Source organism: Elephantulus edwardii, unplaced genomic scaffold (genome assembly GCF_000299155.1).
Source record: "Elephantulus edwardii isolate Elephantulus edwardi_28Jun2011 unplaced genomic scaffold, EleEdw1.0 scaffold00022, whole genome shotgun sequence".
NCBI lineage: Eukaryota > Metazoa > Chordata > Mammalia > Macroscelidea > Macroscelididae > Elephantulus > Elephantulus edwardii.
The window spans coordinates 10,712,875-10,733,840 of NW_006399772.1; the positions used below are offsets into that span (position 1 = coordinate 10,712,875).

Here is a 20,966-nt window from a genome sequence, read left to right on the forward strand (position 1 = left end):
GTCTCCTGGCGAGAGGGAGCAGTACCCATCATCACTTGCCAATTTTTAAGTTTCACTTTGGAAAATAACCCTCCACTTAGAGGACTTGTGCATAGTAACAGCTCCATTACAGCTTTGATTTTTTTTTCTTTTTACAGCTTTGATTTTTTATCTCAGGTAGTAAGATATGTATGTGTAACCTGTGAAAACGATACTTCATCACTTAGTGCCATCTTCCTGTTTGGTTTGTTATGCAAGTTCTGAAGCATCAATACCTAGCCTGAACAAGAGCCTGATGAACTTCCTGGATATAAGCAATAACACTCCATAACCCAATTTTAGGAAATGTTTGTCTTGCTATAGACACTTACCTTTTAAATTCAGTGATAAAATAGATAAACCTACCGCTGTGGAGTTGTTCCACATAAAGAAAACCCTCTATTGGCTTCTGAGGATGTAAATCTGTATGGGAAGACAATGCCTGTCTTTTCTTCTGAGGAGCAGTTGGTAGATTCAAACTGCTGACCTTTGGATTGGCAACTTTGTGTACTGTACCACCAGGGCTCCTTGTGGTAAAAGGTACAAAAAATAAAATCCAGCATTTTAACCATTTTCAAATATACAGTCCAGCGGTTTTAATCACACAATGTCATATAATCATCAGCATTTGTTTGTAAGACTTTTTCATTACTGCAAACAGAAACTCTGAATCCATTAACCATTAATTTCCCCGTTTCCTTTTTTCTTGCCATGATAGCCACTAATCTACTTTCAGTCTTTTTGTACTTATCTCTTGTCTAGGCTGGATACATTTTATAATTTAAATCATACATTCTTTGTCCTTTTACAGTTGATGCATATCATTTAGCATGTTTTCAGAGTTCATCCATATTGTATCAGGTATTACAATATTATTTTTTATCACTCAGTTGTATGTATGTATGTATCATGTTTTGATCATCCATTATCTCTTGATGGACACTTGTTTCTACATTTTTACTATCAGGAATGCCATTTCAAGAGTCCAGTTTAGTTCCAAGTTTAAATTATTGACGGTGTAAGACTCACCTCATTGCCAGGAGTCAGAGCCAACTCCTAGCTGCCTCTCTCTAGCCTATTTTCAGAGGTTCTAATTCACATGGGAGGAGATTGCCTGTCTTTCTCCATCAGAGCTGTTGGTGGATTCAAACTGCCAGACAGACACAGCCTCTGACTCGGCCATCCCAGTCCCTCTGTGCTGTTCTGACTTACATGGTAATTCATTATTGACTTTTTTAAAGAAATTCCAAAAGTTTTTCATAGTGACTACCCAATTTTACAGTCCCATCAGTGATGGACAAGGGTTCCACTTTCTTTACACACTTACCAGCACTTGTTTTTTCCTTTTGTTTTGTTTTTATAATAGCCATCTTCATGTTGTAAAGTATCTTTTTGGGGCCAGATGATTTCTTAACATTATTTTCTGTTCCATTTTCCTCTAACTTTGGATGGTATATAATATTTTATAATATTAAGAGCAAAAGTCATTTAATAAGGTAGAGTTATTGGCAAATATCTAAAGGATGGGGGAAGATACTAAATCTGTTTGGTTTGTTATCTTCCTTCCATTCACTCTTCCCTTGCCAAAAATCTTAATTGGCTTTTAGTAGGAAAACTTTAGGAATTTGTTTTCTTAGTGTGACCTGTAGAAGTCAACTAAATGCAGAATGTTGAGCTCTGGTGGCCTAGTGGCAGGAAACTGCACTGCAATCCCAGAGGTGCGCCGTTCAAATCCACCAGATGCTCTGCTGAAGAAGGAGGAACAATCGCCTCCTGTACCAGTCAGATCCAATTTGACGGTACACACATAAAAAGAATGAATGAATGAATGAATGAATGAATAAATAAATTATAAAAAAAGTCTTAGCTATTCCAGAACAAAAACCAAAAAAAAAAAAAAAACCTAAATGCAGAATGTTGTATTTTCCCTCTCAGGCATTTTTACCAAGAAAAAAAATTTTTCCCAAATCTTCTAGTTTGTCAGTCCACATTTTCACACTTAATCTCATAGTTATTGACTACACAGAGGGAGAATGTTTTCTAAAAGTTTGATGTGCTGGACAAATTACTTACGGGAGTCCTTGTACTGTACGTATTGTGCTGCTCACCCAAAAGACCATTCCTCACTAGCAGTTTGAATCCACAAAAGAACAAGAAAAAGATGGCAACCATTTCCACTGAGATGTACAGCCTCAGACCCATGGAGGCTTGCTGTGAATTGACTCAACTCATTGGCACTGAGTTTTGAGCCATTTATATACTTACGACTCACATGGGATGATTTGGTTGTTGTTAGGTGCCATCAAGTTAAGTATAATTCATAGCAACCCTGTGATCTGAACCTGTGCCATCCTCATCATCTGACACACTTGAGCCCATTGCAGCAATCACTGTGTCAGTACATCTCACTGGCTGTTTGCCTCACTTTTGCCATCCCTCCACCTTTCCAAGCATGATGTCACTTTCCAGAGAATCCTCACCAGTGGACCAATAGCAACATCGTGATAGATGGCGGGCAAAAAGTTGTCAACAGTTTCATTGTAGTAGTAGTCAGGAAATCAAAAGACATGCTACACTGGGGAAACCTGCTGACAAGGACCTTTACAAAGTGTTGGAGAGTAATGATGTCACTTTAAAGACTAAGGTACACCTGATCCATGCCATAGAAGTTGTCATTTATTTCATCTTACTTGGATCCAAAATCAACACCCTTGGTCTTTTCAGTCAGGAGATCAGGAGATGTATTACATTAGAAAGTACTACAATCAGGGACCTCTCCAAAGTACTGAGAAGCAGTGATGTCAGTTTGAAGACTAATTCAGGCCATGTTTTTTTCTGATCACTTGGTATGTATCTGTGAATGAAGCTGACAGAAGAATTGATGCCTTTGAGCTGTGGTTTGGGAATAGAGTGCTAAATATCCCATAGACTGCCAAAAGAATACACATGTGTGACTTGGACAGAGTATGGCCAGAACACTCCGTAAAGGCAAGGATGGTGAAGCTTTGTCTCACAAACTTTGGACATGTTTGTAGGAGGAATTGTTCCTTGGGAGTAATTGGGTAGCTCTGTGCAAATAATGTGCTTGTGGTCTACCAAGGTGATTGGAGAGCTTATTAATAATCTTTATGAAACCCTTGTTGAGAGTGAGAACAGGCAAATAAAGTATATGGAAACCTAATTAAGGGAGTGGTCATTTCTGTCAAAAGCAGAAGAGGACCTCTCTATATCCACTGTCCCTGACTAAGACCATCTTAGACTCGAAAAATAGGGTTAAAAGTCACACTAGAGAGAGAAGCAGTGGCAGAAACTGGAGCAGCAGAACCAGAAGACTAGCACAAGACAGCATAGAGTGGGCAGAGCAGCTTCTGTGGGCATCCTGGCCCAAGGAGTGAGAGAGGTGAGGATCTTTTGAGATACCTTAAGGCACATGGTGATGCCAACTTTACCAAACCACAGAAACAGAAGTGGTGTTTTTTGTGGCCCTTACTGGTGGAGCTAAATAACTTTTTAACACTTGCCTAAACAGAGCAATGGCCAGGCTTGAGGAAACGCAGGCCAACAGAGAGAGGTCTAGCCTGTATATATGGCTGACAAGAAGCTGTCTTGATGGAAGACTTGTACCTGAGTTTTTTTTCTGGTTATAAATTCTGCTTAAGGTTTTTCATTCAGATGTCTGTCTTACCCAGTCATTAGCTGTGTCTTTTGGGCTGAAATAATTACTGTATTAAGGAGAGAGGATTCAGATGGCATATAAGCTCTACCCTACTAGAGGCTTATGTAAGCTCATAGGATCTCAGCAGTAGGCACTCTGTCTTGTGGAACACTCACTCACCTGGGACACAGTATCCAGCCTGCATCACTTGCAGCCAACATTTCAGCTGCACCACAACTGACAGTCTGATGATCCTGGACATCACTGAACAATTTCTGCCAAACCAGCCTGTATACCTAATCATGTGAGTCATTACTCCTGTGAGTCTGAGTCTCTGGTAGGTGTTCTAGCAAACCACCCAACCCCAGGGACACAGAGGAGCCAGGAAACTGAACAAAGGAGGAGCTGTCGATGCTGGAAATCATAGAGTTAATGGCAAGTCAAGCATTTGTGACAATATTGACTAGACACCTCTTATAACTGGTCTGCTTCTAAACTTAGCAGAACGAATTATAAAAAGCTAAGTTTTTATAAAAACATAAGCTATTACTTCCTGATACACAACAGCAATCCTCAGTATTGAACCAGTAAACTACATCATGGTACATGAAGAACATACTGAGGTTGTCAAGGATTTCATTTTACTTGTATACACAGTTAACACCTGTGGAAGCAGTGGTCAAGGTTGCATTGGGCAAACCTGCTGCCAAGGAGCTGTGCCTGACCTAAGACATGTTACTTTCAGTCATACCATATGCATTTGACAGTGTGACACCTGCTGAATAAGGAAGATTAAAGAAGAATTAATTGATGCTTTTTAATTATGATGTTGACAAAGAATATTAAATATATTATGGACAGCCAGAAGAACAAACAAGTCTACCTTGGAAAAAAATACAGCCATAATGCTCCTTGAATGTGAGGATGGCAACACTTTGACGTGCTTTGGACATGTTATCAAGAGGGACCAGTCCCTGGAATACATCATGATCGGTAAAGTGAAGCATTGGTGAAAAAAAAAAGCAAAGTTCTCAGTAAGGGGAATCGACATAGTGAAGATGATGCAGGGCCTGACACTGTTTTATTATATGTGTGTAGAGTCACACTGAGTCTGAACTGATTACGCAATGCTCACAACAGCAACTTCCCTAATCAGTAGCCCCGTAACAGGGTGCTCTGTGTGGCCACTGCAGTGGATTAGAGAACCCAGCAGAGAAGGAGAGAAAGTGCTGTAGAGGGACAGCCGGTGCCAGAATGGGTAAAAATACTAGAGGGTGGTGATCTCTCTGACCTCCACCTCGTAAGAATCATCAGTTTTGTACTGATGTTGATCATAATTCTCCTCCATCCCTTGTTAGAGTCAGAGGCTGATGCCACTGGTCATTTTTATAAAAAAGTGAAAGTTTGTTAATCTCTTTTTGACTGAAGTAGTTACCTAAAACTTTTTTTTTCTTTACAGGATCGTGTAGCAAGAGACAGTAAGAAAGATCTGTGACTTTGTGAAAGAAGACTGTGATAGACCATGTCAAGATGATTAACCTGTTATCATGTTAATGTCTAGGAAATTTATAATTCACTTTAGAAAAATGTTCTGTATCTGACCAGCCCATTTTTTAGTGCTACACATAAGCTGTATGGTAATTGCATTGTTGCAGTACTTGATGATGTTTCCAGTAATACAAGGTCTATATTCCAGCTCTTAAGAAAAATATAAGCATGTTAAATATTATACTTACATATTGATAGCAAAATTGAAATAGAGGGGCTGTTTACAAATAAAAGGAAAAATTCATTAGCCAGTTACTTCAAAAATTAGATGTTTAAGTTGCATGAAACCACTGATAGGCTTTGGTGCACTTTCAGTATTAATTTTACTCTGTTTAGTCAGATGCTGATGTTATTGTTTAACAGTAACATTCGCTACTACTAAACTTGTTCACAGATTAAATAAGGGTAAATTTTCAGAATTAGCTACTGTATTTATAGAATTGAGTCAGAAAGAAAAGACAGTAACTCTTGACCTTAGTTTGGCTTTTTAAAAATTTGATGGTACTATGGTTTTCTCTTAAAAGTCAGCTATTTAATAACTTTTTTTGTTATTGTGTACTTGTGTTTCATTGGCACAAAACCAGCTAATTGATAACTGGGTTATTTGATACTGTGCATTTATTTGACTGTTTTTTGTTAGCATTTATGTTAATGTAATTAGTAGGCATTCTAACTCTTAAAGTTTTAATAATAGGTTTTGTGTGTATTTGTATAACTGCCATAACACTGAACTGAATTTACTTTTACAACAGAGTGGGGTTTTGACTTAAAAATTTAATGTACATTATATCCAAAGAGCCGTAATTGCCATAGCTGTAAGAATTATTATCTATACAGCCATTACCTCAATATACATACACTGGAGAATAATAGTTTCACTGAGATGTTTCTATATTCTGAAAGCTAAATATTAAACTATTTTTTCATTCTATGATTCATTTAACATCTCCTTTAGAAGATGGCAATGAATGTAAGAATATTATTGAGATTTCTCCAGTGTTTAGACATGAAAATCACCTTCCTTTTCTCATAAAAATATAAAAGAAATTGGAAAATTACTATTAGACTTAGTATTTTACTGGTCTTTGTTCACCCTCTTTTGTTATAATTTTAGTACCAACTTCACCTATATCTCATTTTTTTTATTATAAACTGGGCAAAATGAACAAGTATATGAGTTTTATTTCAGAAAAAAGAATAACTGCTAGAAAACAGAGATCTAGGAGACATTTAACAGGAGTAAGATATGGGAGTTGGACCATCTGGGCTGCCAATACCAAAAATAGCAAGTAAAGGGAGTGCTGAAAAGGATCTCTCCGAACTCCGACAGCTCAGAGTATAGGCTTAGAAATCAACAGGAGAGCTTCGTGAGCTGAATCCTGGCCCTGCTCTATGGAAGTTGAATCTCATGACAGAAGAGAAGAATGAAAATACAGAATTTTATAATTGGCAAAATTAAATCTGACCCTGGCTTCACCACCTATTTAGCCATGTGATCTTAAAGAAGTGCTTCAGATTTATCTTCAGAATGGGAATGATAAAACATAACTCAAAATGATTACGTGAACCAAATGAAAACACACAGGTTCTCAAATCTGTTCAGACAATACAACAAGAAGGTCCTGGGACATGTGTATTTGAGAATTGCATAGAAGATTTGAAAGTTTATGTTTAATTCTGTTATAACCAAATTATATTTCTTTTGCTTAATATGAGTTTTTTTCAGTAATAGAATGCATGCTGAGTAATTGAGTTCCACTAACCCAGTTATGTAATAATTATTTATGTAGGAGAGACGTTTCCCCCTAGACTCTGCAGGAAGAGTAATGCTATAAGGCATGAGGAAAATCTTTTGTTCTTAGCAAATTTTAGTTGTGTGAAATTTTTGGAAACATGGCGTAACATTTTTTTAAAAACCACAGAACAAACTGATTACCATCCAGTCAGAACTGACCCTTGACCCTCCATTGAGTGGGTTTCCAAGGTTTAAGTCCCACCAAAGGAGGCAGCCCTTCTTTCTCACATTGAGAGGACTATTGGTTTCGAAGCACCAGAGAGGCACAGGCTTGGCATCAAAAGTGTAACTCCCTGCGGACTGTGCCACATAGGCACATCCACACAGTGGCCACACAGTTGTTTTAATATCCATCTTTTTGCTCCATTCACTGCATCACCTTTTGAATCCCTTGACAAAGTGCCTTTCCACACATGAGAGTTGTATTTCGTTTGCCACTCTGCTTATTCCTGGGTTGTTCTTTGCAAGATAAGAGGGTCTCTAATCTTGATTTCTTACCAGCAGTAAGCTGTCCAGTGAGAGCAATGCTAAAGGAAAACTAGATATCTGCCCCCTGTTATCACAAAAAATAGGATAGCTTCTTTATGAAAATCCCCCCCAGGAGTGCAGGTGTGGGTGCGGGCAGTAATTGACAATGGACGTAGAAGATATTCATGACTGGTGTAAGAATACAGTAAGCACCTGAACATAATTATGCACTTGAAAATTACATCTGTCCCTAAATCATAACTCCCAAATGATGCTTGGAAAGCTGCATATACTTGACAAGGCTTACCTCTCTGTAGAGAGCCAGATTAAGGCAAGAGTTGTACACACTGGCTCCTCTGGAATGCACCCTCTGTTAGTACCCTCCTCACCAGGGACCAATAAGTAATATAATAGGTGTAGAAATAAGTTGTCAGCAATTTCACTTCTCTTGAGTCCACAGTCAATACCCATGGTAGTCACAGTCAGGAAATCAAAAGACATGTTACATTGGGGAAATCTGCTGTCAAGGACCTCTCCAAAGTGCTCAGGAATAATGATGTCACTTTAAGGTACACCTGATCCATGTCCTAGAATTTTCAGTTGCTTCCTTTGCATCTGAAAGTTGAACAGTGACTAAGGATGACAAACAATCAATGCTTGAATTGTGTAAGAGAATAGTACTGATTATCTCATGGATGGCCAAAAGAACAAGTCTTGTCTTGGACAAAGTACAACCAAGGTGCTCCCTGGAAGCAAGCATGGTGAAAGGCTCATCTCATACTGTGGGCATGTTTGTCAGGAGTGGTGAGACCTTGGAGAAAGACATTATGCTGGAAGAAGTGGAGGGGCAGAGCAAGAAAGACCTTCAGCAAGATAATGGACACAGTGACTGTAACTGGGCACTGGATAGGGCTAGGTTTAAGTCTGTTGCTCATAGGGTCCTGGAGTCAAGGGCACTTAACAATAACAAACGTCATTGGAGAGAAAGATGGACTGCTTCCTGTTGATCTTAAAAACACAATAGAGCAGCATTAAGAAGTAAAAATAAATATGATTTGGTTCTATCAAACCCTTCAGTTTTAAACTGTGATGTGTGTCCCAAACACATCAGCATGTACTATAATTAGACCAACAGCATCCCAAGATACTACATATGCAAGCAAAGTGTCACAAAGTGTCAGGAAACTGAGACAGTAAAAACTTACAAGTGTATAGTCCAAGCCCTGAACTGTTAAAGAACTTTGCCCAACATAACACTATTTATTGTTAAGCAGAAAACAGATGTTTGCCAGTGTTTGAAACAAGATTTGGATCCAGTCCATACCTGACTTCCACACCAAACTCTCTCTCAGACTGTTAGTACTACCTGTTCTTCTAGTTGCCAGCAATGCCACAGGAGCATAATTCTTGTCCTCTTCCATCAGAGTTCTGCCATTTCTTGTGAATCTGCCTTTGAAGTTCTCCATCTAGGAGGTGTCACTTAGGAAGGTCTAGCTCCACATCCTAGATTTTGGCAAGCACGCTCGATTTTCATATGCGTCATCCTTGTTGCTATCCATCCCTTTCTATCTTGGGCCTTACCACCAGGAGCTGTGTTTCTGCTTTGGTTTGGGGCCTGAGTCCCTCTTGAGAAGTGAGGAAGTTAAGACTTCACCTCACATACCTTTTGATGTGTTCTAAGTAGGGATCACGCCCTGGAGTAGGACATGATGCTTGGTAAAATAAAAGGTCAGTAAAAGAAGAAATCTCTGAACAGATGGATTAACACAGTGGCTACAGCCATGGTGTCGAACACAGCCAGAGATTGTGAGGATAGTGTAGCACTGAGCAGTATTTCTGTTGTAGGTAGGTTTGCTAGGAGTCAGTTTGTGCAACAAGAGTTCTTCCCTTGACAGTTTAGTACCAACCTCAGTCTAGAACCTAGAGCACACTGTTTAGCACCTATTGTCGTGATGCCAAATGCTGCCTGTTCTGAGGTGATGTTGCTATTCTCTGCATTCCCACAGAGCTTCCTGCTTCCTCATTTCTCTCTTGTGAAGTTTCTAGGGTGCACCTGCACTTACTGTCTGGCCCTACCTGTATGGGTTGGTCCAGTTCCCATATCAGTTTACACTACCTTCTCCCTCTCCCATCTGTGTGGCATCACAAGAAAGTGATATATACCAAGCTCTCATACCTCATACATCTGAGTGACTGCTATATAGGGGGAAATGTGGTGACCTTTTTAAGCACCTGTTTTTCATTAAATAACTGAAAATATAGTCTGAAGTCCCTTAAGCTCTACTGAGTTTCTTCAGCCTCTGTTCTACTTTCCTAGAAATCTTGAATTGATTGAAATCCACTTCCTCAAATTTTTTTCTTAAAAAATTGTTTCTTTAATCAATTTTCTAAATGTAATTACTGTCTGTAGTGTTACTTTCCACCTTAATATCTAAGTAAAGATATGGATGGCATTATTATCCCTGCTTCTTTCTACTGTCAAAATGACTTCAAATACTTCTGAAACATACAGGACATGCCTATAATGGGCTTTGGTAGATTTCAAGATGTGCAGAAAACACTCCCTAAAATACCAGTGGGTCTTGAAAGATACCCATTTGTTAAATCGATGATAAAAGCCATCTCGGGTCTAATTTCTTTTTCAGCTTAGGTTTTCTTTCTCTCCCTCCATTCCCACGGCCACCACCATCTCTCAGCAGGACGACCTTCAGAGTCTCTTCAGTGGTCTCCTAGGCTTTCCTACATTTGCAAATGCAGACCATATATATCACTTCCATATCTGATGTCTTAAAATTGTTACCCATTCTATTTAAGAACAAACCCCACTCATCAACAAATGAATGGATAAAAAACAACTATGTTACATTCATATGGTGGAATACTACATAGCACTGAAAAACAGTGAATTTGTAAAACATTACAACCTGAAGGACCCTGGAGTACATTACTCTGAGTGAAATACCTCAGTCACAAAGGGACAAATGCTGCATAGCATCACTGTTACAAAGCAGGATTGACATGGGAAGTCGGGAAGAGAATAGGGTAAGAGTGGATAGATAATGGCCCTTGCATTGGAACAGATGAAAGAACTGTCTAAAATGAATATATGATTAGGCATTATATGCATGTCAACAGTCCAGAATAAGAGATCATTGCAAAAAGGACTGGGGAGAGAGCGTGGGGGGGGGGGCGAGGGGGGGGAGGGAGGGAGGGAATTGTGAAACAATGATTTTTTTTAAAATAAAAGTGAACTGAGGGAGGAGGAAGGGAGGACAAGGGCGTAAAATATGCAACAATGAATGAATGAAAAAAGATATGAAATATATATAAAAAGGCAAACCCCAGTGCTTCACAACTCATCTCAGTCCATTTTCTCTACTGGCCACACATTGTGGTTCTTTGAACAAGACAAGTTCTTAGTGCTCTCAGGACTTTTTCCCATGCGTAGTACATGCAGCATGTCAACTCTATGTGTCTCATATATTTTATCTTCACCAGTACTTATTTGCTGACATTTTCTCATCTATATTTCTGTCTCTTTACCATCAGCTGGCTGTTTACAGTAAATATTCCTGCTTGCTCACTCGCTCTCACTCCCTCCCTTTCTCTCTTCCTCCTTCCCTCCCTCCCTCTTCACTCTCCCCTCCTCCCTCTTCTCTCTCCCCTCTCTCCCTCTCCCCTCTTGTCTCCCCTCTTCTCCTCTCTCCTTTCTTTTTCATTACTGTTGAGTTGGAACCAACTCACAACTGATCCATCATCAGGTTTTCAGTAGATTCAAACGTCCCACTTTTGGATTGGAAACACAACGCTCTATCCACTAGGTCACCAGAGCTTCATACAGTACATTAGTGATGAAGGAGAGGAGGTGGCCCCAAGGGGCACTGGAGAGGCCTGAAGATATTTTCATTGTCACAACTGGGAGAGGGCATAGAAACTAGTGAGTGCGTATTACAATGCACAGAGCAACCTCTCACAACAAGAATTATCTGGCTCAAAATGTCAGTATTGCTCAGGTTATTAGGTGCCATCAAGTAAAGTACAATTTATAGCGACCCTATAAACAGCTGACCCACACCCTCCTCTATCCGGTACCGTCCTCATCATATTGGATGCACTAGAGCCCATTGCTGAAGACACCAGCTTGGTGACTTCCTTCTCCGACCCTCCATCTTTCCAGACATGATGTCTCCTTTCAAGGAGTAGCCTCGCCCAGCTACATGTACAAAGTATGAAAGATGAAGCTTTGACATTTTTGCCTCCAAAACACTCTGGCTTCACTTTTTCCAAGTCATATCTCTTCGTTTGACAGTCCATAAGATAGTCAGTACGCTTCTTGAGTACAACACAAAGGCATCCATTTTTCTTCCATCATCATTATTCATTGTCCTGTTCCCTGATGCATAGCAGGTGATTGAAAAGACCATGGCCTGTCCCTGACTGTGGACTTGCCCACTGCAATACAGCTCCTGAATTCCTGACTGCTGGTACTAAGGATGTGTTGATCAAAGCAAGATTAAATCATTGGCAGCTTCAATCCCTTCTCCATCTATTAGGATGTTGATAGTTGGTTCTGTGGTGAGGGCGTTTTCTTGATACTGAGATGGAATCCATACTGAAGGCTACAGTCCTAGATCTTCTGCAGCAAGCGTTTCACTTTCATTCAGCAAGTTTGTACTTTCTGCACAACAAAACTTGTTGATGAGTCTTCCTCCAATCCTGATAGGCAGAGGATACTAGTTGTCCCTTACTTCCTATAACGTTATTATTCTGTGTTAATAAAAAACAAAATCCCATTGAGTCAATTCTGACACATGATGACCCTCCACTAGGTTTCAGAGGCTTTAAACCTTTAAGGGAGGAAGGACACTGCTCATCTTTTTCCCTTTATACTGCTAGTAGATTTGAACTGCTGACCTTTCAGTCACCAACATTTAACCTATTACAGCACCAGTGCTTGTCTATAGTAACAAACATTCTGATTTTTTTTTCTACACAAAGCTGCTAAGCATGAAGATAGTATTTCCTGGCACCTTATATTATAAATGGATAGAAACATCATGTGACAGGTGATTGCATCTTTTGCTGCCTGAAACATATCCACTGCTATCTTAGATCAGTAGATGGAGGCCACACAAAGTGGAGGAAATCATATTCTCGTTACCATGGAACACCACACCTGCCCTGACTGCTGCTCAATAAATTGTTGCATTAAAGAATGGCTTTAGATATTTGCCAATAATGCACTGTCTCCATCTCTAAAGGCGGGGGCGGGGAGGGTGTGCTGGGGGAGGGAGGCATGACTTTTTTTCTTTATAAGCAAACACATACCCGTCAGTATCATTCCTACGTGTGCAATTGCATCTTCCCTATCTTTTCAATTATTGTCTTGAATTAAGATTACATGCTTATATGAATGAAAACACTAGACAAATTATTCTCTATAAACCACCTAAAAAAATAACAACATTGCTTCAGATTGCTTATGTTGATATCCCTTGCTGTAATCTTATTATAATCGTGACTAAATTGTGGAATTTACAAGAAAAAAAATCATGTTTTTCCTGCATGTTCTAACTTTTTATAATTCACTTAACCAGTGTTAATACATCAACAATATATACATTCACTTAACCAGTGTTAATACATCAAAAATCTATCAAGTGCCCCTAAAAAGCCAAGCATTTCACATCATGAGATGACAAGAGAAGTAGATTCTCCAATCACTTTCTTCCTTGCCTACAGGGTGTGACTTAAACCAGAAGAACAAATGTCACAAACACAAGTATTAACTGACCTTATATGTACATTCAGAGCACATAAGAATTTGCTGTGTAATTACAGCAAAATTGTGGAAAACTCTAAGATTTCCTGGAGTGTTTTGTCTTTTTTGATGATCAAATTTTCCTTCAAGAATGTGTTTGAAGTTTGGACTTTTCCCCAAACCAGATGCCTTCTTGATAAGCAGATTTCTCATGAGGCCTTCCTGGTCCTTCAAAAATCTGTTCTCTCTGAAGCACCACTCCATGATACAGGTTTTCTGTTACCTCATTCCAAATGCTGCCAGTTTCCTGGACACAAATTACAGAGTGGCCACCCATGGATTCCTGAAATAATCATACATGGAGTTTCCATTTCGAGCAATTTTTACACTTGCAAATTTCTTTCCCCTTACAACAAAACTGACACATGGTAAATGTAGAAAACAAAGACATTAAAGGAAAGAAAATGTGTAGCAATTGGAATGATTTTCTTACACACACAAATATTTACAAAAATGAAATCATACCATGCATATTTTTTGTGACCTACTTTTCTTTCTCTCACATCAATAAATGTTCTTTTACAACAAGCTTGTCCTGAGGGAAAACTACCTCTCATGTTGTTGTTTTTGTTGATTGCCTTCAAGTCGAGTGTGACTCATAGCAACCCTATGAACAAAAGGCTTGAAGCCTCTCTACAACTATTGACATTTATCAAAGTTCATGGGGTTTCCAGAGGCAGGTTATTTAGGAAGTGGATGCTAGCATCTATACCACCTGGAAAGCAGATTTTTTTTCAAACTACCTTTATGAATATGCCTGCCACGATGACCACCATTGAGAATTACTGACCCAGACAAACCTTATTAGCGATGAGATCACATTATAAGCTTCATAAGGGATATAACGGCAGTCACACACTTTTCTGTGTCATCATAATAGAATCCACGTATTCCCTGTTATTGGTTATTTTGCAAGACTCTTTACTGGTAAAAAGAAATTATAATGCTCTGGAAACAGTTGAGGATGGTGATTATATGACACATGGCTGGGTTCAAATCCTCTCTCCTTTATTCATTAGCTGTTCAACTTCGGACAACTTACTTAACCATTCTAGTCTCAAATGCTGATCTCTAAAATTATACTAATCCTCTTGGATTAGTTGAAAGACTTAAATGAGTTAATACACATAAAATACGTAACAATTTTTGGTAGTGATCTACTCTGACCTCTGTATTAAAACTGCCACCTGTCTGCTGGGACAACAAAATTTCCACTTGAAAAAAGAATGAAGTTGGACTTCTGCTTCCCACCACACCACACATGTGAATAGTAAAAACGAACCTGAAAAGATCCAAAAGCTAAACACAAGAGCAAAGATCACAAAACTCTCAAAAACATAAAAGTGCATTTTCATGCACTTGGATATGACAGAAGATGAGATTTCTTTTTATCCACACAGAAGATCTGGGTTTCACTCCCAGATGATGCATCTCGCAGGCAGCCCAACCCGCTCATCAGTTGAGATTCACATTTGCTCTGATGTACTGAATATCCATTTCTTGAAAAAAGGGAATGCATGAATGACCAGTAAGCGCGTGATAAAATGAACAATATCCTCAATCATCATGAAAATGCAAATCAAAACCATAATGGAGTGCTACTTGACATCAATTGGGATGGGTTATTCCTTGAAAAGTCAAACATGGGATTCCCATAAACCTGCTGTCACAGTGTCACTTGTAACTCACAGCAACCCAATAAAACAGAAAAAGCTTCCTCAGGGGTCTCTACGGCTATAAATCTTTCTATAAACTGACTGCCACAGCTTCCACCTGAGGAGAGTTGACCCTTCAGTTAGTAGATGAGCATTTTAACTACTGGGCCACCAAGGTTCCTGAAATTGCTGTGCTTCTACTGTGTGCCATTGAATCAGAATGAACTTATGGCTGACCCTCCAATGGATTTTCAGAAACTGTAGATCACTCCGGAGGAGATTGCTCATCTTTCTCCCACAGAGCTGTTAGTGGATTCAAACTGTGTGTCTTTGGGTTGGCAGTACAACTCCTTACCACTAGGCCACGTAAGATTCCAGAATGACCAAGCAATTCCACCATTGGCTTATACCCAAAAGAATTGAAAATAAATATTCATGTGTTTGTACACCAGTATTTATAGCAAATGAGTTCATTCCATGAGTTGGTTCTGACTCAATAGCATGCAGTAGCAGCATTACAAGGCAGGGACTGTAATCAACATCATAAAAAAAAATCTATGAATGGTTGAATGGAAAGTCATTTTGTTCTGTAAACTTTCACTCGAATCACAATTTAAAAACATAGTTGCACACTATTGGGAATGCAATTAATACCATTTAAATGAGCGTGTAAAAATGAATTTAAAAGTATATTTTATAATATAGGTATTTCACTACAATAAAAAAAAATTAAAGACACTATGATGCTCAAGTTTTTGTGTCAACTCGTTTAGGTCCTGATTCTCCGGATTATATCGTTTAGTTCCACATTGTGATCTGATGTAGGGGAGTTTCTTTGGTGGATGTGGCCCAAATCCAATACACACCGATGCTCTGACGAAGCTCACTCACTCTCGAACCTCCATCTTATGCACTATCCTGATTTATCACTGGCTTACTGGTTCTTGGCATAAGAGCCAGTAGTAGATTTGCACCTGACCTGCTGATTGTGAAGTCATCAACCCCTTCAACCACATGAATCAGGAAAAGACTTTGGCCTAAGTCCCGACACTGGGATTTGGGACTTCCCAGACTCCATAACTGCATAAGCCATTTCCTTCAAACAAATTTGTTTGTGTGTATGTAGCTGTTGTTGTTGTTGTGTGCTGTCGAGTCAAAATCAACCTATAACTGACCCTCCTGCAGGTTTTCTGAGGCAGTAAATCACATGGAAGGAGATTGCCCACCCTTCTTCCATGGAGCAGCTAGTGGGTTTGAGCTGCCTGCCTTTGGGATTGCAGTGCAGCATCTTACTGATAGGCCACCAGAGAGCTTCTATAGGTGTATGTATGTTTGTGTCTATGTGTGTGCATGTGTATACAATTCACTGGTTTTGCTCCCCCAGGAAGATGCCTAAAACAGGCACTCACTAGTAAATTGCATTCATATTTTTTTCCACAAAAAGATCATTTGAGAGAAGAAACTATCGGCATTTTTTTAAAAAAAATTGCTTGAGGGAAAGAACAATTAGTTTTCCATTCAATTATTCAAACAGATCCTATTTTATAGACTTAATTGCCATCTTCACATTGCAACAGCACTCTCTCCACTATCTGTGGTTCTCTTTTCCACTCATCTTTTGTCCTCTCCCTCCCTGCCTACTGAGCTTTCTCCCTTGGAAAATATTGCCATTAAAATCTTGTATGATTGTCTGGTCTAAGGAAGGAGTACTTCCCTAGTGTTAGTGTTCCCCTTATAAGCATATCTGTTACTTGGCTGAATGTTCATCACATTTGGTTCCATTCTCCAAGACATACTGAGGACTGTGGTCTCAAGGGTCCTATCCATTCCTATTAATATAGAAATTCCAGTCATTTTTTTAAAAAAAAATTCTATTTGTTTTACATTTGTCAAGGACTCTGTGTATGGCCCCATTCAGAGCAGGCAACAAGGGTAGCTAGGAGCATCCAGTCCTGAACTAAGGGTAGTGGAGTTTGACGTTTATGTCATCCATTAGTCTTTTGGACTAATTTCTTTTATGCTCATTTTTGTTCTGAACCAAGAATGACCAACAGTTGCACCTTAGTATCACTAAATACGTCCTCAAAAACTCATTGCTGCTGAGTTGGAAACAATTCATAGCTGATCCTCCAACAGATGTCCAAGGCTGTGAATCACACAGAAGAAGGTTGTCCATCCTCTTCCCTGGAGCCCACTGGTGAGCTATGAGAGAGGAGTGGGAGTGATCTTTGTGTTAGTACAACTCCCTAGAGACTGACTAGACAACCAGAGTTCCCTAAATATGTCTTTAAGTGTATATGTAATTGTAAGAAACGAAAATGAACTAGGTCTTGATAGTGAATAAAGGCCATTAATAGACAGTGAACAATGAAGTGAATTCTAAACAGTGAAGACTGAAGGAGAATCGATGTCTTTGAATTGTGGCGTTGATAAAGAGTATTGACTAATCTATAAACTGCCAAAACAAATGTGTCTTGGAGGAAATGTCACTAGGCTGCTCCTTGGAGGCAAGGATGATGAAACTTCATCTCACATTCTCTAGACATGTTGTCAAGAGGGACTAGTGTTATGAGCAGTGTAAGTATATGAAAAATATATTAGTTTTGCTGTAACACATACTATGAGATATCGTAAGTTGCTGTAAATAATATTATAATTAATTTGATGCTTAAGTATAGAAATAAGAATATTTGTGAAAAATATACTGTATATATACTATATATATATTACATATATATGCTATATATATACACACTATGTATATACTCTCTATATACTCTATATCTACACTATATCTACTCTCTCTCTCTCTCTCTCTATATATATATATATATATATAAAACATGTCTAAATAGTTCTCTTTGAGGCTGAGAACCCCACTGACCAAAGTAGGTGCAAACCCTTGATAAGGGAATGTAACTGATAACAACTTGCTCTAAAGCTATTGACCTCAGCATGTGTAAATCTTGATAAGAGAACATAACTTGTAAATTTAAGAGTAAGAAATATATTGGGAATCTGCTATATGTTAGAAATAAGAAATATGTTAAAACTTGCTATGTTATATGTTAGAAATAAAATAAGAAATATGTTAAGAATTTGCTGTTAGAAATTATGTTAAGAATGTTTGTGAAAACATACTCTTAGGGCTCTGGGGCCCCACTGATCACAACAGGTGTGGACCCTTTATAAGGAAATATGGCTGATTACTGCCACGTTGCCAAGGAAACACAACTAGTATTGAACACAATTGGTCAAACTCATATTGTTATTCAACATGTCCCAGCATGCCCCACTTGCCTCATCATAATGTAAAGCAAGGAAGCCACAGTAGATAAACTTTGGCTTTGCCCAGCAAATCTCTCTCTGCACTTCACAATGAGCTGAACACTGAAGACCCAAAGGCTCTTTATAGAGCCAAAGACCTCAAGGCTCTTTTCAGAGCCAAGAACTCTGGCCTACACCGATGGACATGAACTACTGAGACAGTGGAGGATTCTGTACCCTGGCTACATCGAACTGCTGAACTAGCCAAGAACCCTCCAACTGCACCAATGACCATGAGAGGCAAAAGAAGGAGGTGAGTTGAGGTCCTGGGGTGAGTGAGTGTTCTCCACTGTTGATGAATCCATATGTTGTGATGAATTTATGAGTTGCAATGTAGATAAATTGCAATTAACTATTTAATGCTTGCTATGAATTGATGAATCAGTATGTTGTGGTGAATTTATGAATTGCAATGTAGATAAATTACAATTATTGTTATTAATTAATTAACAAATTGTAATTGGCTTTTTGTAACATGTCTATGAGTAATTAATTAAGGCTCAAGGCTCATGACAAACCAGTTTTTGGGAAAAGAGATCATATTGGAAAAGTTGAGGGTTAGCTAAAAAAGAACACCCTCAATGAGATGGATTGACACAGTGATAGACACAATGGATTTGAACATGGAGGAGACTGTGAGGATGACACTGGATAGGGCAAGATTTCATATAGTCACTATAAACTGAAGTCGACTTGATGGCACCTAACAACAACACTAACAAAAACCTATGTAAGGAGAAGGGGCAAATGGAAGTTCTCTACATGGAGTAACATTAAGTCAACTCTGATTCGTAGTGGTCCTGTCGACAATAGATTGAAACCTTGCCCTATCCTGTTCCATCCTCACGATCTCTACTGTGCTCAACCTTTTGTTGGGTTGTGCCCATCCATCTCCTTGACAAACCTCCCGCTTTGGCTGACATTCTCCTTTTCCCAAGCATAATGATTTGTTTGTCATTTTTTTTCTATAATTATATTTTATTAATTTTCATAAACATTTACAGAGATTTTGGGCTTCCACTGATTTGTTTGTCATTTTTTTCCCTCAAGGGCTGTCCCCCCCTGACAACATGCCCAAAGAATGTGAGACAAAATTTTCACCGTCCTTGCTTCCAAGGAGCAGCCTTATTGCCATTTCCTCCAAGACAGATTTGTACTTTCTTTTGGCACCCCAAGAGATATTCAATACTCTTTGCCAACACCACAATTCAAAGGCATTAAATCTTCAAGTTTCCTTGTTCATTGTCCAACTTTTACATGTATATGAAGTTATTAACAATACCATGGCTTGAGTCATACACACTTTAGTCTTTAAAATGGCATCCTTGCTCTTTAGAACTTTAAAGAGTTCCTTGACAGAAGATTGGCCCAATGCAACATGTCTTTTGATTTCTTGACCACTGCTACCATGAGTATTAAGAATGGGTCCAATGAAAATGAAATCTTTGGCAACTTGAATATTTTATGTGTGTGTGTGTGTGTGTGTGTGTGTGTGTATTTTATATCTATATATTTTTGTTGCAATCTCCAGAAGAAGGAGAATTGATGCCTTTGAGCTGTGGTGCTGGAGAAGAGTATTGAGAATACCATGGACTGCTAGGAAAACAAACAGATTTGTCCTGGAAAGGGTTAAACCGAGTGGCTCCTTGGAGGCAAGGATTCTGAGGCTCCGTCTAACTTACTTTGGACATGTTGTGAGGAGAGACAGGTCCTCAGAGAGGGACATCATGCTTGGGAGGGTGTAGGGACGGCACAGGAGAGGAAGGCCCTCTATGAGGTGGATTGATTCAGTGACTGGGATAATTGGGATGGGAGTGTCAGAGACAGTGCGATTGGCACAGGACAGAGCGGAGTTTAGGGCTGCTGTACATAGGGTCACTATGAGTCACAGGCGACTCGACAGCACATAACAACAACAACAACAATATGTATCTGTATGTATCTATATATGTATCTGTATGTATCTATATATGTGTCTGTATGCATCTATCTACCTATGTGTGTGTGTATATATATATATATATATATATACACACACACACACACATATATATTTGTTGTTTTGTATCACTGAGTCTGAACCAATCCATTAGATGACAGATGACCCTCTGGAGGGTTTTCAGAGGCAGTTAATCACATGGGAGGAGATTGTTCATCCTTCTCCATTGGAGCAGCTTGTGGCCTTGAACCATGTGCCTTTGGGATTGCAGCACAGCTTCTTGGCACATGGACACTGGAGCTGTATGTATTCCCCCCCCCCATATACATGTCTCTAAACTCTACAAATTCTCTAAATTCTATAAATGTACAGAAATGATGGTAGTTATAGAAGAGAGTTCTGTACAGAAATGATGTTAGTCATAGAACAGAGTTTAGGTCTTTTGTGTAAAACTAACTCTTCAGTTGTGTTCGATTTGATGACACTTAACCGTTGCTAGTGAAACTAGTGCTGTTATATCTGGAGGAACACTCTTCTACTTTGAATATCTGTCTTTGTCAATGTACTGTATGAAGTAACCCGGGTTGTGGTGGGTGATGTTGAACCTGTGCCATTGGGGTATCAAATACCAGAACATCTGTTTGGTGGAGCGCCCAGTTTGTAAAACAAATTTGGAAGCAGGAGTGGCATCCACTTCCTAAACCACATGTCTCCGGAAACTATGAACTTGGTGAGATGAA

At 39.1% G+C, this 20,966-nt stretch overlaps 1 protein-coding gene across 1 annotated transcript in view; it reads left to right on the forward strand.

The window, feature by feature from the left end:
- The window catches only part of LOC102869676 (B-cell receptor-associated protein 29-like), a 55,141-nt gene extending 49,973 nt beyond the window's left edge, over window positions 1-5,168 (forward strand). Inside the window, exon 7 of the mRNA XM_006882689.1 lies at window positions 5,133-5,168. Coding sequence (XP_006882751.1) covers window positions 5,133-5,168 — 36 coding nt within the window. The remainder of the gene's footprint in view (window positions 1-5,132) is intronic.
- Window positions 5,169-20,966: the final 15,798 nt, after the last annotated feature.